The sequence below is a fragment of the Neolamprologus brichardi genome, chromosome 3 (genome assembly GCF_056152115.1).
Source record: "Neolamprologus brichardi isolate AB-2024 chromosome 3, ASM5615211v1, whole genome shotgun sequence".
Lineage (NCBI taxonomy): Eukaryota > Metazoa > Chordata > Actinopteri > Cichliformes > Cichlidae > Neolamprologus > Neolamprologus brichardi.
The window spans coordinates 40381965-40402655 of NC_142106.1; the positions used below are offsets into that span (position 1 = coordinate 40381965).

Consider the following 20691-nt stretch of genomic DNA (forward strand, 5'->3'; position numbering starts at 1 on the left):
TCAGGGCGCTGTCAGATCCTGACAAGTCCTGGGAATGAATCAAAAAATGACGTGGTTATATAGTCAGATCATGGCAAGAATTTCCTCCTTTTGACGCCAACAGGGATGTTGTGAACTGCTGTTCCTCTCCCCAAGTTGAGACACAAAGAGAGACAAGTTTATATCAGATATAAAAAAGGGAAGTGTCCCTTGTCATGATGACAGCACTACTATATGTTGAAATTCCTGCTCTTGTTATTTGTAATACAGACATCAATGTCGACTTGTTGATGTTGATCTCTGACTCCATAATATGGACTTTCACATGAAAAAAAAATATATATATATATAGAAGAAAGAAGAGCAATCACAACAACCAGATTATAAAAAGGAATGTATTTGGTTTTATTTAACGATAGGGAGCAACACATCAAGTCACCAGCAGGGGGTCCCCATCGCATGCACATCAACTACCATCAGCCGCAAGGAGAGACCCACCCCTGTAATATTTACAGAAACTTTGCTCAGAGACACACATGGAAATAAATAGTTTAAATGACAAATATCTACATAACTTACGAAAATGACATGTGATACAATATTTTCCTCTTGTGATATCACATAACCACACCTCAGCGTAGGGCCAAGTAGTCTTCAGCTAAAGCTGGGTTGCACCTGATGACAGTGAAGCTCTGTGGAACCCAGGACGCAGAGACCAAGTCCAAACCGTCCACACGACACATTAGTAATGAACACTGCAAAGCTTCCCATCGTACGTTCACGGACATGTAAATATGACACTGTGACACATGGCGGACTGGATGAACTTTATCAGATCTGCGTGTGAGCGTGTGTAACTTCACAGAGTGGTTAAAGGGACACGTTTGGCAAATATCTTTTCAAGAAATATCACAAAACAAAAATACTGAAACAATGCAACTTTACAAACTACGTAAAAAAAAAAGAAAAGAAATTAACTCTGCAAGCCATGTTTTTAACAAAGACTTGGATGAGTTCTGAGTGCAAAATCTTTTTTTTCCCAAAACATTATTTGCTTCAGTCGTACACCTCCTATAGTGCAACCCATGCAAAAGAAAAAAAAATCCTTATTGAGTCTTACCCTCTAAAAACTGCAATCTGACTCCCTTGCTGCTTTGAAAGACCAGTTATTATGGTCAACATGTGCTAAATCTATTCATGCCCAAAATGTTGGCTTTAATTAATTTGATTAAATGTAAACTTTCCATGTAATTTTGTAACATAAGTACATGTAAAATGATAAATTTAATGTAATCTGGTCAAATTCAAGTTACTTAATATATGGTATACATTCAGTTTATACCAACCACATTTCCCTTACTGATTAATTATTTGAATAAATAAACCTTCGATTTTATGCATTTTTGTTGCATTTTGCTTAAAATTAATATTTTATGTTTATGAAAACTTTTTTCCAAGTGTGGCTGGTACTAAATGTGTCCCAGTTATTTAATACTAGGCTTTATTTTGTCATCGTTCTCACTTAAGCAGCATCAAGTTGGTTTTCAGTTTTCCACCCCTTTTTGCTACGTTCATAAAAGCTCACTTAGCATCAAAATCCTAGCAATAAAGACAAACACAGAGCTATCCAGTGGTTATCACAAGCTTGGCGTTTACCCAGAATTCCTTGGTATGAAGTCAGTCATCTATTAAGGCCGATTATTAACATCGCATTACTTCGTAAAGTTGAATGCAATCATATAAACTTAACTTGGCATGGAGTGATTGTGTTTCAGAGGAACATGATAGTGATCTTCCGTTTGCTCAGGAACCTGAAACTGAAGATTACGTTGCTCAGATTTTGTTAATGTGGACATGACCGTAATCACGGCTTTTAAGGCTTTAGTTCCCCTTTATGAAACCGCAGAGTTCCTACTGCTCACACTGGAAATATATCTACTGTTTGGGACACAAAAGCTGTTTGTATGAACTTCAGATTTAAATTAAAAATAAAGAAGTAAAACCAAAGCCTTCATTAACAGACGTGGTTTCCTCTCGTAGCAATAATTTTGAATTCAAACCCACGTATGGTATCTTAAAAGTCGATTTTAGTCACTTTTGGGTATGACAAACAAACATTCCTCCGCACTCGGGAATTCAGGAGCGATCGTTGAAGACATTGGAGGGTGTTGGGATAGGCATAGAGGTTCCTTGACTTCCGTGACACCTTCCCTGACCTTTCCAGATTTTTCACCAACGTTCTCACTTCTCCGTTTCAGGTGTTTCGGCAGGAGAAACAGCAGCGGCTCTTAAAGTGGGGGAGCAGGCAAAGCTCCAGCTGCCGCACCTTCTCACAGTACCTCGTGCTGTCCCGGCATATTCCTCCTGCTGGAATATACAGAGGATACGTTTTACTATGCGCAGTCGTGGCTGTGGGCTGTAGTGCTTAGCTATGGATATATTGTTGGAAATTTCAGGTCCAGTGCTCTAATTCGTAAACATTTGGCAATCTTTTTCTCACTGTGGTCTGTGGCTTTTTCGAATTAACCGGCACATTGTTCCTGGAAATACCTGACACAGCAGAGGCTTTTGTTGGTTTTTTTAAGGCAATTTTTCAGCGCTTTAAGCACCGCAGGCAAAGTTTCCTTCACCAGTTTTGTAATGGGGTGCCAACAGACAAGTTAGAGACGGATACTGCCAAGTCTCATCATATGAAACCACAGGTATGCTTATTATGCGCTGGGCTCAAGTGCAAACACAACTAGATTGTCTTTTCATCTTTTGTTTTGTTTTTTAGTTGAAATGAAGGTAGAGTATGAGCAACTGCATTTAACTAAAACCACTGCAACAATTTTGTGTTGCTAGAAAACAAAGTTTGACCCATCAGGCGTCATTGGTGTGAATCTTTAATAAGGCAAAGATGTCAATGTGATCAAAAACATGCAATAAGAGGATTCAGTGACTGCCTATGAAGGTACTGTATGGTGTTTTGTTTTTGCAAGCAGGCTCACGGAGCATTTCAGTTGCACTTCTCATTGTAAAATCTATTCTGAACTTCCTAAATTTCTGCCTTCTAGAATTTCTTCCCCTCAAAAGAAGAAAATCATAAAGCTGCAATTAAAAAAAATAACCCAAACATTTTTAAGCAATAGAAACTAAAATAAAATTGGCAAACCCACGATATGTTGTACATTTATTCACGACTCACACTTGACATTACTGTAACTATTTCTCACCTCTGCCGCAGGATAAAATGTTACATCGCTGCCAGCTGGCAGGCCGAGGCCTCCACGTGCAGTGACGGTCTCGGAAGGCCTTGCCGGTCCGTAGGTGGACGCAGGTCACCTGGCGTGATTGGAAACCGTGCCGTCCGCACGTGGCGGTGCACTGTGTCCAAGGCCCCACGAGCCACTGAAGTGCACAAGCCTCAGCGGTGCAATTCCTCAAAGAGCTTGGCCTAAAATATGAACATACCTGAAATAGTATTCTGCTGAATAGCTTTTTTTCCCTTTGTAATATGAACCATAACTGGATTTTTTAAATGTATATCGATAGCACATATCACCAACAGTATTAAACATTCTTAATCTTATTCCCATCTTTACCTGTGGAGCCCAGTGCACATCCTGTGGGGGACTCTGGTACCATTGGGGTCTTGGCAGTAGACATGGCGATGCTGTGTGGCCAAACTGGGACCCACACACCTGCCGTGACACTGGAAGAGGAGAATTCATCAGATTTCCTAGCTATCATTACAAAAATACTTTCTTGCTAGGGGAAGGTTTTGAGTCTAAACTGTGTTTTTATGATAAAACCTTGTGAAAACAAGATTGTGCACAATAATATCTTGGCTCACCGGCCCCCAGGAGGTTGTGGCCCATCTTGCACAGGGAAGGAGGTTGCACGGCCTTGCATCAGATGGTTTCCTTCCTGCTCCAAGGCAATTTGGACTCTCTACCTCTTCTGACCTGCCCTCGGGACCCTTCATGCAGCGAACAATTCTAGTCTGGGCTCCACCACCGCAAGTGGCTGAGCATGGGGACCAAGCATCCACTCGCCACCTAATAAAACAAGAGGAAAAGTCAAGTAGATATTAGATGTTTCAGGCCAAAAAATCTTTTCAGATACTCAACATATGCAGTGAGTAAACGGAGGATTTCTGTTCTTACTGTAAATATTAAACTCAGTGTTTAATAGCACACACATGTAGAGCAGCAGCATACCTGAAGAGGCAGGCTTGTCCTTGGCACAGCTCGGCCGACCGACTGCCATTCCTCCTCTCAGAACAAGCCAGTCCATTTGCTCCCACACTGTTGCCTTGGACACAGATTCTTCCTTTGCCACCTGAAAATAACATAAAATATAAAATAAAATGAGAATGGTGTGTTCACCAAACTCATCAGTTGATGCACCAGGATTTAAAGAAAAACATTACCACACAGCTTCATGACAAAACAGTCTTCCTAAAATATTTGAAAGTCATTCCATGTATTTTGGATTGCATTTCCTTTTCTTCAAATACTCTGACCTTAAAATGCCCAAGAGTATAGTCATTACATTGCTTTTAACCGACTCTGAATTCAAATATAACAAAATACAGTCAGGGCATTTTTCAGCCCTTTAAAGACTCCTTATCCTTTCTATTTAGATTAGCTGAATATGGTATGTTAAGTTAATCTTCTTTGAAACATTGCCTGGAACCTCTAATTGTTGCCGTATGGAGAGGAAGCGTACTATAGGATCAGGAAACGCACAGTGGCGGCGCTTTGATGAGAATGTGGCTGATCATGCCGAAGAGATGAAGGACAGCGTAGCTCAGAGGTGACCGGAGCTCTGTGTGATGCCCCGGACATTCCTCTGTCAATGACTCAGCCACATGAGCCACTGGGATAAGTAAGAGCTTACTGAATATCTGTGTCTGCGGTTACTCTTGAGTTTGTGTGTTTCTACGCTGGATGAACGCATGCTTTCCCAGAACCTCGAAGCCTAAACCACAAAGAACAACATAAATTACTGTAAACTGGACTATACAAAGCGGCATTAGGACAAACTCAACTCGACATTGGGTCTATACAAACTTGATCAATTTTAAGTATTTCTAACATACTTTTCTCAAAAGTCATAGTGATGTTTTTAGTATGGCTCCACCTACATTACACAAAGATTTACATGTGGCATTTTTATTTAGCTTTTAGCAAGAAAACACAAAGGGTAATCCTGCAAAATGTTTAACCTCAACCAACTTTCTTTACTAACAACTTCCCATTTCTAATTCTTGGAGTGTAATAGAGTAACAGCATGATTCACATTTCAAAAAAACAAGCTTTGCTTATCTTGTCCATTGCTGCAGCCCCTCAGTTTGTTCTCTGCTTGTTTTCCTGCTCAGGCCTAAAGACCTTTTAGCACCTGGCAACCATGGGTCGCTGTGAAATCAACTACTGAAGGCTGATTCACACAGAACCCAGAGAGTGGTCCACAGAGTGTTTGCTGGAGGTTGCTGGCAGTCACGCAGGGGCGTAATTTCCAGGGGAGGTAGGGGGGTTATGATCCCCCCCCAATAATCAGACACAACCAATATAACCCCCCCCCCCCCCAATAAAATTATGAATTATCTTGCATAAATAGGCTGTCGACTTTCTTTACTCATTTCAAGTATTACCAGTAAAATAGTTGCATGTTTAATCATCTGGGAATTTACCCAGATTTATTTATTTATTTAGACAGAGATCCCCCCCCCCCCCCCCCCCCCACAACGTTCAGCACAAAGTTACGCCGATGCAGTCACTAGCAGGAAATTGGTCGCAAAATGGTATACGGAGCTGCGATTGCTTAGGTTGCAAAGAGGTTGCCACAGTCGCCCATATTTTGCATGGAAGATGCGGACCTGTTGGCAAGCACTAGCAAGCTACTCTCCAAGCAGTAGTCAATGTGTGAAAAGAACGATATAGACCGGAAATGGAGACCGTTCACCTTGAAAGCAAAAGTCCCATCTTCTTAAATGTGTTGGTTTTAATGGGAAGGTCCAATGTTCACTTTGAATGTTCTCCAGTTCTTGTGTGCATCACACTTTTCACAGTTTCACTACTGCTTGGAGAGTAGCTTGCTGGTGTTCAGCATGTTTAATGCAAACTACGGGCAATCGTGACAATCTGCGATCAAAGAAATCCCAAAGATGTTTTTGGTCCAGAGCCTGCTTTGAACTTCACTCAACATCACCTAGCAACCGGTCAGAGAATTCATATTTTTTCCAGGCAACTGATGGTTGTCGGACATCTGATGACCAGTCTCTGAGCCTGTGTGACTGAGAACCTTAGCTGCCTTCTACTCGCTTCAAGGCCACTTTCAAAACATCTCAAGGCAGAAGCTTGAACCACAAGAAGGTGGAGCTTCTGTATAAACCACTGAAACTTACGGATCTATAAACCTTACCAGTAATTTGCACCGAAGATGAAAGAGATGTCCTTCCAAAACGGTTTCTGGCAGTGCAGGTGTACAAACCCTCATCCCCTTTGCTTGGGTACTGGATCCTCAGTGATCCTGTAGGGAACAGGCCTACTCTGCCAACACAAAGACAAGCTATCTATGAAGCCTTATCCAGGTCTTTGATATAAACATAACAAAGCCACAGACATGTAATTTTCACAAAAAGTCCTTACTTCAAGGTTAGTTCTTACCTGCTACTGTATCGCAACTCTTTCCCATTCTTCGTCCATGTCACAGATGGGTCAGGATTTCCTACTGCTTCACACTTCAACACTAAACTAACAACTGGTTTCTGCAGGAAAACTGGCATTCCCACATAAACTATCATTTCAGATTGTGGCCCCTCTCCAATCTTTTTCGAACGTTGGATTATCAGCGGGTTTCTTGGTCTGGCTGTGTGGACTTTAGTGTTTGGTTTATAATGGAGTGGCTCTTGCGTGGAAGATTCAGCACTTTCTGGAGGGTGAAGAGTCGACTCATTAGTTTCACCCTGTGCTACAGTGAGCTCACTAAGCAGTTGTGCGATAAGTTGTTCCTCCCGTAGTCCTCCAAGGTCTTCGGCAAAGTTTTTCATGATCTCCTCTAGCCTGCGTGTGTCGGCAACGAGGACCTCTGGGATGTAAATTTCTGACCCTTCATCCTCCAGGGTAGAACTGTTCTTTTCACTCGCAGGTGATTTGTCAGCAATGTATTTTTCATCTCGAATGGATTCTTTATGATTAAGCAAACGTTCAATAATTGCATCATATCGGTTGAGGGAGATGTGAAGCTCCTGAAATCTTTCTTGCGCTGAGATTGCATCCGGTCGCCCAACCTTTTGTTGTCTGAGCATTGACTCTGCTACAGACAGCTTTTGCTTGCTGCCAATGATCTGTAAGACTAAATGTTCTTGTGCCTCACCTGCGACACATGTATATATCCCAGCATCAGATGCACGAACCTGATGGATCTTCACATATCCTAGTGACGTTATGGAGAGGTGTGGTAGGTTGACCAGGGGCTTCCCTTCCTTCAACCAGTGGATTTGGCCCTTACGGAAGTGGCGGGTTGGGCAGCGAAGGACCACAGTTGTCCAAGGCAGGATGTATGCATAACCACCAATGCCCAGGTGAACCTTTTTGCCTTTACGCCACTGGATATAAACTTTCTTCTGAGACAGTATGGTGGCATCAGGCTTAACAGAGTCTGTAATTAAGAGGACAGGTTAATGGCTTGATTGTTGGCTCAAATATCTGTACTTTTGGATATACAAAACTTTGCATTTAAGGAACCAAAAGAAAAGGGAGCTAACTCCCTTTTCTTTTGGTTCTTAGCAGTATAACTTACATAAACACAGCCAAATAAAGAGTATCTTACTTTCACAGGGCTTGAAGAAGCATGGTCGGATTCTGTTGAGACGAGCCAGCAGGGAACAGTTCTTAGAGTCTGCTGTCAAATACCTTCCATTCACCTCTTTCTTCCTGCAAACAGCTTGGAGGGTCTGAATACCATTTCCACATGTCACTGAACACTGGAAAAACAAAAGAAATGTATTAAAATAAACAAAACCAGTTTTTAACATGTCCATTTGAACAACAGAAATATGGCAGAATGGTCTCTGGCTGAAAGGTAGGCTACCTGGGACCAGCTAGTTGTGACCCACTCAGGTGGGCATTCCTTCTCACCACAGGGCTGCTGGCTTGTAGGACTCTTAGTAGGACAAAACGTGTCAGGTAGCTCCAGAATACTGCCATCAGCCAACCGTTGCTTGCATAGTACCTGCCTCCTCTGAACCCCACCACCGCAACTTTGGGAGCACTGGGTGCAAAAACACGCAGAGATTAAATCAGTCACATGCACTTGATTCCCAATCGTCAAACATTTGCAGTGGTAAACTTTATAGATGATGTCCTTTACCTGTCCCCAGTCATGCGTGTCCCACATAGGAGGGCAGTCAAAGCGGTTGCAGGCTTGGAGAGGACTGGGCTTGGGGTTCTGACAGTCTTCATCCCTCAAAACTAAAGTGTGATTGCTGTCACGAGAGGGCCGGTGTGTGCACACCACAGTGCGAATCATCAGACCTACCCCACATGTAGCTGAGCAGGAGCTCCACTCTCCAGTTTCCCACCTGTTAGAACAATGTTTATTGTGCTCATTATGGCAAATCTACAGTACATTGCACACATGAAATTTCCCACTCGTGGGACTAATAAAGGTATCTTATCTTATCTTATCTTATCTATACTTCATAGCACTGTAAATAGTACTGTACATATATCTCTTGATCCAGTGAGAGAACACCTTTGCAGTCTTATGAATATGTAAAATCATGAAGGTGAAGTGAAAAAGGCAAGAAACAAAATCCCACACCGAGCTTCACGATATTCAAGAAATCCCTATTGCATTACTTTTTCATTTGTATTTTTCCAATGAACTACTGGAATTAATATTCATGTTGCTGCCCAACAAAATTTTAAACTGGGTTTAATCCAGCATCAAAGTTACTTTGGCAGGTTTATTCCAAATTGTGCCCATTGTCCAAGATGTTGCCATGCCTTTAAAGTTTTGGCTTGAAATGAGATGGCAGCAATTTCATTTTCTGCTCGACAGATTGGGTGATATTTCAAAACTACTCATATTTATTTAAGGCTCTGAGAAGAATTGGGAATGAAGCTTGCTCATGGACCGCTGCTCTACTCAAAGCTAAATCCTATGGCTGTTTTGCTTTCAGGGGGAACACTATCCAAAGAGTGTAGCTTAATATGGGATGGTGAGGAGGCCTCAGGGAGGGAGAAAAGGGCCAAAGGAAACAAGCCCAATACTGCATTTGTTGTGCCTAAAAACAAGACTCAAAGCCTGGAAAAACAGGCAAGGGCAGGCTGCAAGCCTCTGGGTTTTCTGACAAGAGTGTGAGGGGTAGAACACTGACAATGTGCACGGTGTTAACCTGAAACGTGTGGCCAACCACAAAATCCACTCACCATTTAGCCACAGTTTGCTCATGTTAAACAACATGCAGTTTTGCTGTTTGACCTTTTAGGTGTTTAATCTGGATGTGCATCAATCTGGTAGGTTCACAAAAAAAAATACTTATGATTTGCAATTTGAAATGTGAAATTCTAACAGTGTTTATAAACTGGTCGTATGTTGAATTGAACAAAAAAAAAAAAAGAAGCTACATTTTGACTTAAACATTAACAGCACAGCTTAAACCTCCAATATCAAAAATAATTTGAGCTTGAAATGTAGCAAGCACTGAACGCTCCCCAGAGGATGATCACAGTTACTTCAATGATTCCCTTTTTTTTCTCTGGACCTACATTTTGACCTGGAGAGGGAAACGGGAAGACTGCCATTACATGTATTAACATAAGTCATGCTTGACTGCATAACATTACTTACCCACCCACAGGCTTTTCAATAGCATCCCCTCAGGATAAACCCTACATTGTTAACCCCTCTGGTAATGTGGCAAATTTGTCAATATGACATGCAATCACTGAAGGCCATTCCTAGTTGTAAAAAGAGCTTGCCAAAAGAAATCACTTAGAAAAACAGCTGAAGCCTCCTAGATTTCCCTTTCCAAGGACAACTGAACCTCGCAGGTAAAGCTAATCACTGTCAGATTCCACAAGATTTAATTTGCTGCTTGTGGAGATACAACCATCCATCTCTGTCGTTCTCCTTTAGTATCTCTTGGACTCGAGCAGCCTTAACAGAGATTTAATTGCCCCAGTTGGTTTGAACCGAGAGGCATAACACAGCGGATTAGAAGCTTTTGAATTTTTCTCTACCAACGAACCGTCAAACTTAACCGATTCAGCTAAGAATTTATCTAGGCTCTGAAAAAGTGGTACATCAGCGTCCCACTTCTGTACTGAATATTGCACATTTTTGGATGGATGCACTCTTGGCAAGCTAAGAGAAAGCACAGTCATATTTTTTTCCTGACTTTAATTAATATTTTTCTCTTAAACGTAGCCAAACTTTTTTTTCCATCCCCCAAAAATGCATTTCCTCCCTATTTTTACTACATCCATTAATCAAATCCTTTTTAATTTTCATGCACAAACCGTTTGAAACATGTTTAAATAATAATGATGACGATAATGAGGTCTGAGTTAGGGGTTTTTATTGTACCTGGGTGGGCAGGGCTGAGTTTTGCAGTCCTGGAGGAGTCGTGGGGGTCGCCGAGAGCTCACACACAGGCTTTGGTCTGCTGCTTCTCTGGTCTGCTTGTTCAGGCAGATAACCACAGCCTCCTGCACACCTGCGGTTAGAGAACACAGCAATGTCATGCTTGCTTTTTTGCAGACGCTGTAATTAAAAAGGAAGATTTTAGGGTCCAAAATACATTAAAACACTTTGGTTGCCTCAACTTGTGGATGCACTCTCAGAGTTTTCATGCAAAGTCATATTAAAAGTAATGTAACATAACTCCCTGAGTCTGCTTTTAATGTTGGGGACAATAACAGCGAAGTAGGAACTTCAAACGCCATAGCAGTGTGATGGTCCACAGGAGCACAGCCCTCAGGGTGTGCATCGGACATCTGATACCGGAGTGTAATCATCCCCGAATGGGAGTTTGTTGAGTTTGGATGAGCGCATATACAGACACTGACAAAAGCCCACACCCGTGTGCAGAAATTAAGTTACAAACGCACACACGCAGAGATTAAGGCAAACGCACATGAGGCAGGCACGCATGCTTGGATGTGTAGGTAGGAAGATTAAAGTGGGCCTCAATGCATGTTGGCAGGATATTTAAGAAAGCGGTCTCTGTCTGGCAAAGCATTTTCCCAGTGCCTTGAGCATTGGTGACGTATGACCTCTATGCCATCCGCTATCATTTAATATGATATGACTTGCATCTGCTCGAGGCATTTACTGGCGTCAGACATCCAGTGACATTGGTTTAAGGCTGGAGCACATCACATTTGCTTTAATGAATCAGCTGGGACGTACTTAGTGGCACTCACGGAGTTGACTTTGTCTCCAAGACTTACTGTCAAACAAACTACATAACAGCACTTGTCTGCTGCTGATGTATTTACTCGCAGCATAATCTACGAATCTGCTCTGCGCGTTGGAGACACAACAGGTGTACAGCTCCGGGGTTGGCACTGTCTCTGGATCCAGAGTGAAAATAAAAGGATGTGCGTAAACAGCGAAAGCTTCAGTAGAGAGCTAAACTGAAAATCCAATAAGTATATTTAAAGAGATGCAAAAACGCAGCACATCTCAAACACCGATAAAGGAGAGAAATACTCGCAATAAACTTTTCAGTGGGTCTTGCGTCACAGCAGAAATAAACTGACACGATTCAGCACGCAGTCTTCAGAGCATTTGAACTTTTGTACCTGATGAAGACTCTGTGCCAAAATGCGTAGGCGTATTTCTACAGTGATATCAGCCAAAAGTAGAAGAAAAATAAATAAATGTGAGCATATTTGTCCCTGATTCAGTTGGAAGTAAATTTTACATATTTTTGTGAAGCATATTAGAAAATGTTTTTAGATGGATTGCTATGAAATTTGCACATGGTCCCCCACAGGATGCAGAGCTGACTTGTGAGATCTCCTGAGTTTTTCTTCTAGGGCCACGATAAGGCTAATATTTTTGGTTTTAAAGGGAAACAGCATCAGAAGGATTGCAGAAAACAGTGATCGCAGACATGCTAACATGCTGACCTAAGACTGGAGATGTGGTAAATGTTACACCTGCTAAGCGCCAGCATATTTTTATTGTCACTGGGAGGGTGTCGGCATAGCTGCAGACACGAGTTAACTTTTCAACTCCCCAAATCTACTCTTTCAACTTCTCTCTCTTTACTTTCCCATGTCAGAGAGATCAATAAAGATCATACCTCCCCCACAACTCTCTGAGCACTCAGTAAAGCCTTCGTACTCCCAGTCGTGCAGTTCCTCTCTTTGCAGTGTCCCGCCCTTCTCCTCCTCTTCCTCCTCCTCTTCCACCTCTTCACTTTCTCCTGCTTCACCCAAATCTACAGAGCAGGGACTGCTGTAGCAAGGCTGGCTGGTAGCAGGTTTGACCCCCTCGCATTCATCATCTGGCACGTCCACGATTGTCTGGGAGAAAGACAGCAGCACTTGGCACTTGACCGTCCGATGCTGGGTCCCAGCACCACATGTCCTGCTGCAGGGCTGCCAGGGACCGGGGATAAAGCTGGAGAGGAGAGCAAGCAACAGATGACTCAAGTGGAAAAGTATGAAAATTTTGATAAAGACTGTTTCCAAACCAAATCTGGACTGTTTGATGCAAATCACAGTCGATTTTTTTTTTGTTTGTTGTTTTTTTGCTGTCTTTTTTAGTTTTCTCTGTAAACACATTGTATTCATTAGTGGCTGGGTTCTTAAACTCATTAAGCATTTATGAAATACAGTCAGTGCAGCGTGATTAATTGCACAGCTGTGAAACATTACGATCAGCTATTCTTGGATAAACAGCTTTCATGTGCATCTTTCCTCATCTTAAAAAATGGATGAGGGGAAGAAAAACCTGAGAGGCCCAGAGACTGAACTATCACTCCTTCAACAGAAATCAGAGAGGGTAAAAGATCAGAAAGTGTGATACAGAAAGGAGTTTGAAAGCCCTCTTCAGATTGAACAGATTCTATAACTTTGTTGGAAATGCACAGAAATGCTTGAACAGAAGCTCTATATGACTCAGTGATATTATATCAAGTGATTTAGGAGATCATTCAAAGTGGTTCTTGTGCTCATTATGTCCTTGTGAAAATTCTGGATACTCACTTATTGATATATGGACATACAAAGACAGCATTTGTCCCACAATGTGCACCTGAGAGCAAATAAACGAGGCCTTCCTATTAACATCTTATATTACCAGTAAGCAAGTGCTCAGTTCTGTGACAGATGCACCGCTAAGCTGACAGCAGAGAGTGTCCGTCTGAAGGGACAGCCTCTCACTTTTACCCTTTGCAGTGCCTCAAACAAAGGAAATAAAATAATAAATATCAGATAATTTATGGGTATTTTTCACCACAAGTTTCTTTACAATTGATAGGAAAATACTCAAATTAAAACTGAGTCTTGGCCCTTCGCGTGGTATCAATCATTTGGAGCGCAGAGCCTTAACAACAAAACACATGTCCAGCTGTCCAAATACTTACAGTGTGGACTGTAGCTTTTGGACAGTAGCCTGATGTTTACAACACAGAGCAGCTGTCCTGTTTAGGTCTGAGCTCAACACTTCTGGTTCCTTTTTGGCAGACAGACTTTAAAGGACTTGCACATATGTCATATTGGAGGTGTTGAGTACATGCGAAAGTTTTTAAGACCAGAGGCACAGGTTGAACTGTGTTTCTAAATCACAGCTGTCATTAATCGAATGAGTAGCTGATAAGGATGGTCATTTGAGACATATGTGAAAGTAAAAAAACAAAACTACTACATCCATCATCAGCTCTGCACAGTCATGAGCAGATGTGTGTGTGTGTGTGTCTGAATCAAGATGCAGTTTTTCATGTAGCAGATAGGTAGTGGCAAAGCTATTAGTCTTATAAAATAGCTACATTTCCCCCCTAGATTAACCACTTCCATTTGCTAAACCTGAACACAAGAAGACACAAAGCGAGTGTATGACTTTATTTCAGTGCTTCCGTGTTGCGAGTGCTGGACGTTAAACTGAGTAATGTACCACGCCACTGTAATTACTTCAGTAATCAGGTTACTGTTACTTCAATTATCTGCACGACGGGCAGACAGACAGAAAGAAAAACACATTAAACATGCCGATCAGCTGATTTCAGTTTATGTGGAAAATGGTGGGATGGCCTACAATTTTTAAGGACGTTTATTTTTATTGCACAAAAGGACATGTTTGCAGTGCTGAAGTGTCAACTGCGTCCAGTATAGAAACAACCGCATCATACTGCTAACAAAACATCGGGTGTTTGCAGACATCTGCGCAGACAGCATGCTAACACAAAGCTGCAGAACAACATAGAGTGGGTGTATGCTGACCCCAGCACGGCAGCCAGAGCCTGAGCTTCAGCGGGTGATAATGGGGTTGATTAGAAGTCAGGCTTGCAGCATTGGAGCCTCCATTGCTACGTGCTGAAGTTTCTACAGTAGAATCACAGTGATGACTGCTCTTAAGTCGCTTTTATTCTTGGTGGTTCGATCCCTGGCTGCTCCAATATCCAGTCTGTATGCCTAAGTAGCCTTGGGCAAGATCCCGAATCCCAGGCTCTCAGATGCATTCAGTGGAATAGGAAAGTTAGATAGGAATGATGTACCAATGACAATGTCAGAGAGAAGGGATCTCTTCGATAGGATCTGTTTGGGAGAACAGAAGCCACGCCCACCTGCTGTTAAAACCTTCTGCTTATGGCAGGGAGCCAATCAGAAGGAAGGACATGCAGTCAAATTCCTCTGCAATCACTTAGCAATGAAAAGAAACGGGTGAACTACCTAAGTGAGCACTACAAATCTTTTGAGGTGAAAACAAAACGGTTTAAATCGGTAAAGTACATAATGTGCAAGTATAAGCACAGCTTACTAACAGCGTTTGTGAACCTGAAAAACTATCTTTATCTTTCCTTAATAAGCTCATAATGGTAGCAAAGCATATTTTGCATGGCAGCCTTCACCACTGTGCCGCATTCTTCCTTGGTTTAACAGTCTGACCGCAACACAAGAGGACCCTGCTGTTTTATAAGACGCCTCAATAAAGAGCTCATGATTAAGGCAAAGCTGGCTCTGTACAAGAGCTCAAGGACTCATTGTGTTACGGGCAAACAAATGAATCACCGGCAGTTAGACTTTGGAACAGGAACGACAAAGTCAACGAGCGAACCCACAGAAATGTTTATCTTCATGCGCCGTTAAAGTACATCTGTCAGTTCAAAAACGATCCCGATTTCATTCATGGAGGGAAACAACACATTTTTGTCACATCCGCCAAAGCCCCATGTTAATCGTATCAATTAAATATCCATCAGTGGAAATATTTTATTTACTCACGGTGAAAAAATGTTTTGGCTTGATTGGGGAACATATATGGGTTTAATTTTTCAAGCAGTCGCGCAGCGGTGGGTTTCGGCGCAGGCAACGGAGGTGCAATAAGTCTAGCACAGGAATTTTATTCTCTTTCCTCTCACATCTGTAACCTGGCCCCATATGGTGGGCAGATATTGTTGTTGGCTTGTGAATGACGGCATATTATACACAGATATTTATGTGCTTTTTGAGGACAGACATGCTTTTTTTTTTTTTTTTTTGCAGCTGAGCAAAATCATATGTTTTGGCACTTCTCTCACTCCACAGATAAGTCAGAGTTACAGATGTTTCAAACTGGCTAACATGGTTGCTAATACAAGTCATGCAAGACACTGGGCAGAGTCCAAATATTGTGCATTTTCAGAAGGCGGCCATTATTAGCTAACTGATGTGTGGGACAAGAACATCTGGAACGTGTGAGAGCTTGCTGAGGTAATGCTGGTAGCCAGCGACTGTACATTCTTAAGGCTTTCCGAAAGATGTTTTGACTCTTCACCTTTAGTTTCCCTTCTTCCCTTCAATAGCCCCATACAATGTTTTATTAGTTCCATGCAGGTGACAAGAAACACTTTCAACCACCCTCAAATGTACCTTTAAGTGGACCTATTGTGCTTTTCCTTGGGTGATCATATTAAACAAAATAAAGTTCAAAATAAAGACGTCAGTCAGCGTGTGTGCAAATAATCCCCATGACACTGCTCAAGACAGGGGATGTCCCTAATTTAGGAATACATAAGAGAAGCCTCCTGTTCAAACTTTCTGTTTAAACTGGAAAACCAATCAGAGTGGAGTTGGCTCAAAGCAAGGGTTAAAGGAGCAAATAGTGCTTATTTAAGACCAAGGCAGCTAGTATGAAATAACTGGCAACAGGTGAGTAACATAACTGGGTATAATTGTAAAATTGTGAAGACTTTGAATAGCTCATCATCTATAGTGCATAATGTCATCAAAAGATTCAGAAAATTTGGAGAAATCTCTGTGCGCATCAGACAAGTCCAAAAAATGATTATCTCTCAGTGTGCACAGCATTAAAAGAAGACCTGAGTCTGTCACAGATATTACTGCATGGACTCTGGACACTTCCAGAGATCACTGTGTGTGAACACAGTTCACTGTGCCATCTACACTTGCAGGTTAACGCGCTGCATCATGCAAGGAAGAAACCATATATGAACATGATGTACAGGCGCCAACATCTTCTCTGGATGTGAAATTCTCCTTGGAAAACATGGACACCATTTCTACCAGACTAAAGAGGAGCAGGACCATCTGGCTTGTTATCAGCGCTCATTTCCAAAAGCTGTCCCAACCCACACAGCAAAATTGGTATGGCCCAGATCTGGCCCACACAATGTGCTTACACATGGCCCACATACCGCAAAGAATGACGGCCCTTTGGTGGCCCAGATCTGGTTTGCCAGAGGTGGCCCACACATGGGCCAGCACAAGGCCAGTTGCAGACACACTGGTGGTCCTGTGCTGGCCCATGTGTGGGCCACTTCTGGCAAACCAGATCTGGGCCACCAAAGGGCCGTCATTCTTTGCAGTATGTGGGCCATGTGTGGATTACCTCTGGTAAACCTATGTAATATACAATAGTGCAAAAGTAACATGACGAATCTCTGTTCAGACAGTGAATGGACTGTTCTTATATAACGCTTTTCTACTCTAAACTGAATGCATACAAATTCACACTCTTGACATGCAGATTGAAGGAGCCAGGGATGGAACCACTAACCTTCCCATCAGTAGGTGACCTGTTCTACCTCCTGAGCTACAGCCACCCAGTGGTAAACATGAGCAAACCCTCACCAGGTTTTGGATAAAGTGTACACTCACAAACCTGTCAAACCTGCATTTGAAACGTTGGCTACCATAGCAGTATAGTATTGCAACATGGCATTTGGGTCTTCTAACTAAAATAGGAGAATAGGAGCATAAATAGTGCCATAATTGCCAGACCTGGCCCACATCTGGTTGACATACACCCTGCCATGACACCAGTCAGTCAGAAGTGCCAGTTTGATGCCGGATCCGGGGAAGACCTGTTTTCTATGGGCCTGGGCCACATAAACCAAACCATAATCGAGCCAGATGTGGCATGCCATCACTTAAACAGTGCCATCTACACCAGACCTGGCCCATATCTGGAGGACATACCACTTACCATGCCAGAAGTCAGCCAGCAGTGCCAGCTTGACACCAGATCCGGGGCAGACCCGTCTGCTACATGGGAATATTTTTTTCAGATGCATTGCTGTCATCAAATTCAAAATGAGGAAATCTTTTGCATAACACAGTAGGTTTTCTCCATTTAAATATTTAATGCATTTTCTACTGTGAATAAAATACAGTTTATGAGATTTGCAAATCAAAGCATTCTGTTTTTATTTACATTTTACGAAGAGTCTCTACTTTTTTGAAATTGGATTTGTAGTAAACGCTCCTGTTGGACTCCATGTTGATGGAAATTGCTGCTGACATGAACACAACCTTGATACTGTAGCCTTTACGTGCCAGTGCCGTGCTCTGTCTACTTCAATTTCACCTCCAGGTTAGTCCTAAGCTGCTCGTTGTTGAAACTGTGTAACTGGGATCTGACTTTTTGCTTTTTTAACCTTGAGGACCAAGAGTAATTTAATGCTGTACATTTTCCCCTTCTTTTCCGGGTGATAAACTTTACCTTGTATAGCTTTAGCAGTTGCATCTTTCCAGAATAGTAAAGTGCAGCAAGACCCAAACACCTGCAATGGTTTTAATAGGACTTGCACCTCTGACTGGTCCAAAGAGGCTTAGTAATGAAGGTCTCAAATGCTTTAAGAGTCAGAAAGACAGTTTAGCTTTTTGTTGTTGAGTGCTGGTACTCACGTTGGTTCCTCACTGGCTGTGACTTCCTCCTCGAGCTCTATGGCCTGCTTATGCCACACAGGTTTTGCCTCAACTGGTAGTGTATCTACAGGAAATGATGCAAAAATGAGGCTGAACATAAGCGCCACTCTATATTTAAAACATGACAAAACGTGCAAAATCACCCACCTTTGGACTTGTAGCAGGGCACAGTCACCAGGCACTCCTCTTTGATGTGCGGTTTGGTGGTAGGGTTGCAGCCTCCGGCGTGCAGGCCACGGTGATCGATGCATAACACCACCCTGTAGCGCAGTCCCTGACCACAAGTCACTGTGCACTGGGGATGACAGGACATGCAGTCGCAGATAGCAAGCCTATCAGCCTATTTTTCCATGTGTTAATTCCTAGTAATAGGCTTTTCTCATATTTGATAGAAAGTCTTTGACTCAAGGGAGGTACAGAAAGAGTCCTTCCAAAATCCCAGCAGCTCTCTGCTCGGGAGCGAACTTTGTCTATCCTCTGCCAAAACAAGCATTTTAAAGGCAGAGGGAGAATGTGCTAGATAAACAACATCCCAGGTTTTTAGGAGGCCACAAATCTGGCTCGCTACATTTCTATATGAGCCCATTCAACTGGTGAGGTAGAAAATTTCCCAGGAGGAAGATATATAGAACATTTATGGTAGGATTGGTTAATGTAAAAGCAGCTCTAAGAATTAAAGCAAAATAACTAAGCTGACCAGGAGGGTTAGGTTGATCCAGATGCAGTGCCTTGATCATTTCAATGTGTAATGGTTCAGAAAGGAAATTTATTCAGAGGGATCACACTGGCTGCAGTGTCACTGGGTTTTTGTATGTTGCCCATTGGGAACACATCATATGTTTACAAGCCTCATAAAGAGACCACATACAGGAAGTTACATGACAGAAGAATTTCAAAAGTAGAAATGTTCACATACTGGTGACCACTCCTGTGCCAGCCAGGTGGGACAGTCAAATGTGTTGCAGGGCTGCAGGATAGCTGTTTTGGGAGAGTAAAGACACTTCCACTCCTCTGTGGGAGTGATGGTCCCCTGCATGTCCTCCTCCACACACGACACCAAGCGACTCTGGATGCCCCCGCCGCAAGAGGTGGAACAGGCCGTCCAGGGGCTGCTCTCCCATCTGACATCATGAAAGGTGACATCATAAAGTGACTGACGGTTATTAGCAGATGTCAGGATTTGTATTGTGTGCCTCTGTGTGTTACTAGGTAGTCGGGCATGTACCGAGGCAGGGGGTGGTATTGGTCATATGGCATAATTTCCTTGTAGCCGTCACTAAAAAGTCAGAAACAGTAAATTAGGATTTGCTTTCACAAAAAGTCCAGTTTAATCCTCTTTAAGTTCTGCTTTCCAACCTGTCCAGGCACAGCTCCATGTTGCACTCCTGCAGTTTGGGTTTGGGTTTGACATTCTCCGGGTAGTAATGGCAATACTGGTCTACAACCACCCGTCCACTCCGTAGATCATAGCACTCTGCTGAGGTTAGCTGGTAACCTGCAGGCCAGCAAATATCAGAGACCATCAAGAGAGATCTAGTACGGCAATGATTCAATAGGCTTTTAATAGATATCTGTGAATTAAACAGATCCTGTTTTTAAACCAAACCTGCTATCAGTCGAGCGAAAATGCTGCAGGCTGCTATTGTGATTTTAAAAATGCTGCTTACCTCCACCGCATGTGACGGAGCACGGGAAAAAGTCCGTCTCTCTCCAGCGGTGGATGATGGGCTGGTAGTAGATGTACTGGACCACGCTGTCTGTACCACCGGTAAACTGCACCTACAGAAACATTGTTTAGATATAATCAGCATTTCTTGTCATCACTATCAGTGTAGTGGGTGACTTCAGTATTTACACTGCACGGCTCACATTTTCCTTCTCGTTAGACAGATTAAAAAACAGATTTTTTTAAAGATATTGTATCAAACTAAGAGGCAACGAGAGACTCATCCTGGGCTTCTTGGGGTGTTAATTGAACTTTGTTGTAGCCACGACAACCTAATAGGGCTGCTAATCTATAAAGAATCAAACAATTTGTTAAAACTGACTTTGCGTCCACAGAATTTTAATTAATTGATTTATTCATTTAGCCTTAGTTTTTAGTGATTCATAAACTGGAACCAAACCAGCTTTCTTTCTTAACACTTTCCTGATTTAAAAAAAGACCGTAATGATTAAAAATGAATGTGGAAGAGCCAAACACCTGTAATCACTGACTGAGGCTGGTTCCAGTAGTGAGCTAAATTACACAGATGGCCCTCTGTATGGTGAAAAGTCGAGCTTTAAAAGAGAAATAGAGATGTTTACAGCTTCCCTTTGGAAGCTTTGGTCTCAATAA

At 42.4% G+C, this 20691-nt stretch overlaps 1 protein-coding gene across 2 annotated transcripts in view; it reads right to left on the reverse strand.

Annotated features, from left to right (window-relative positions):
- Window positions 1-382: 382 nt before the first annotated feature.
- Window positions 383-20691, reverse strand: part of LOC102791739 (ADAMTS-like protein 1) — a 100412-nt gene continuing 80103 nt past the window's right edge. For both annotated transcript variants that reach the window (XM_035912849.2, XM_006802476.3), the window contains 18 exons: window positions 20021-20132; window positions 19710-19848; window positions 19579-19629; window positions 19270-19474; window positions 18501-18648; window positions 18333-18417; window positions 12287-12606; window positions 10561-10690; window positions 8338-8548; window positions 8059-8238; window positions 7798-7951; window positions 6633-7626; window positions 6388-6515; window positions 4182-4302; window positions 3815-4019; window positions 3564-3673; window positions 3195-3415; window positions 383-2346 (listed from right to left, as the gene is read on the reverse strand). In XM_035912849.2, coding sequence (XP_035768742.2) covers window positions 2234-2346; window positions 3195-3415; window positions 3564-3673; window positions 3815-4019; window positions 4182-4302; window positions 6388-6515; window positions 6633-7626; window positions 7798-7951; window positions 8059-8238; window positions 8338-8548; window positions 10561-10690; window positions 12287-12606; window positions 18333-18417; window positions 18501-18648; window positions 19270-19474; window positions 19579-19629; window positions 19710-19848; window positions 20021-20132 — 3627 coding nt within the window. In that variant the 3' untranslated portion in view covers window positions 383-2233. The remainder of the gene's footprint in view (window positions 2347-3194; window positions 3416-3563; window positions 3674-3814; window positions 4020-4181; window positions 4303-6387; window positions 6516-6632; window positions 7627-7797; window positions 7952-8058; window positions 8239-8337; window positions 8549-10560; window positions 10691-12286; window positions 12607-18332; window positions 18418-18500; window positions 18649-19269; window positions 19475-19578; window positions 19630-19709; window positions 19849-20020; window positions 20133-20691) is intronic.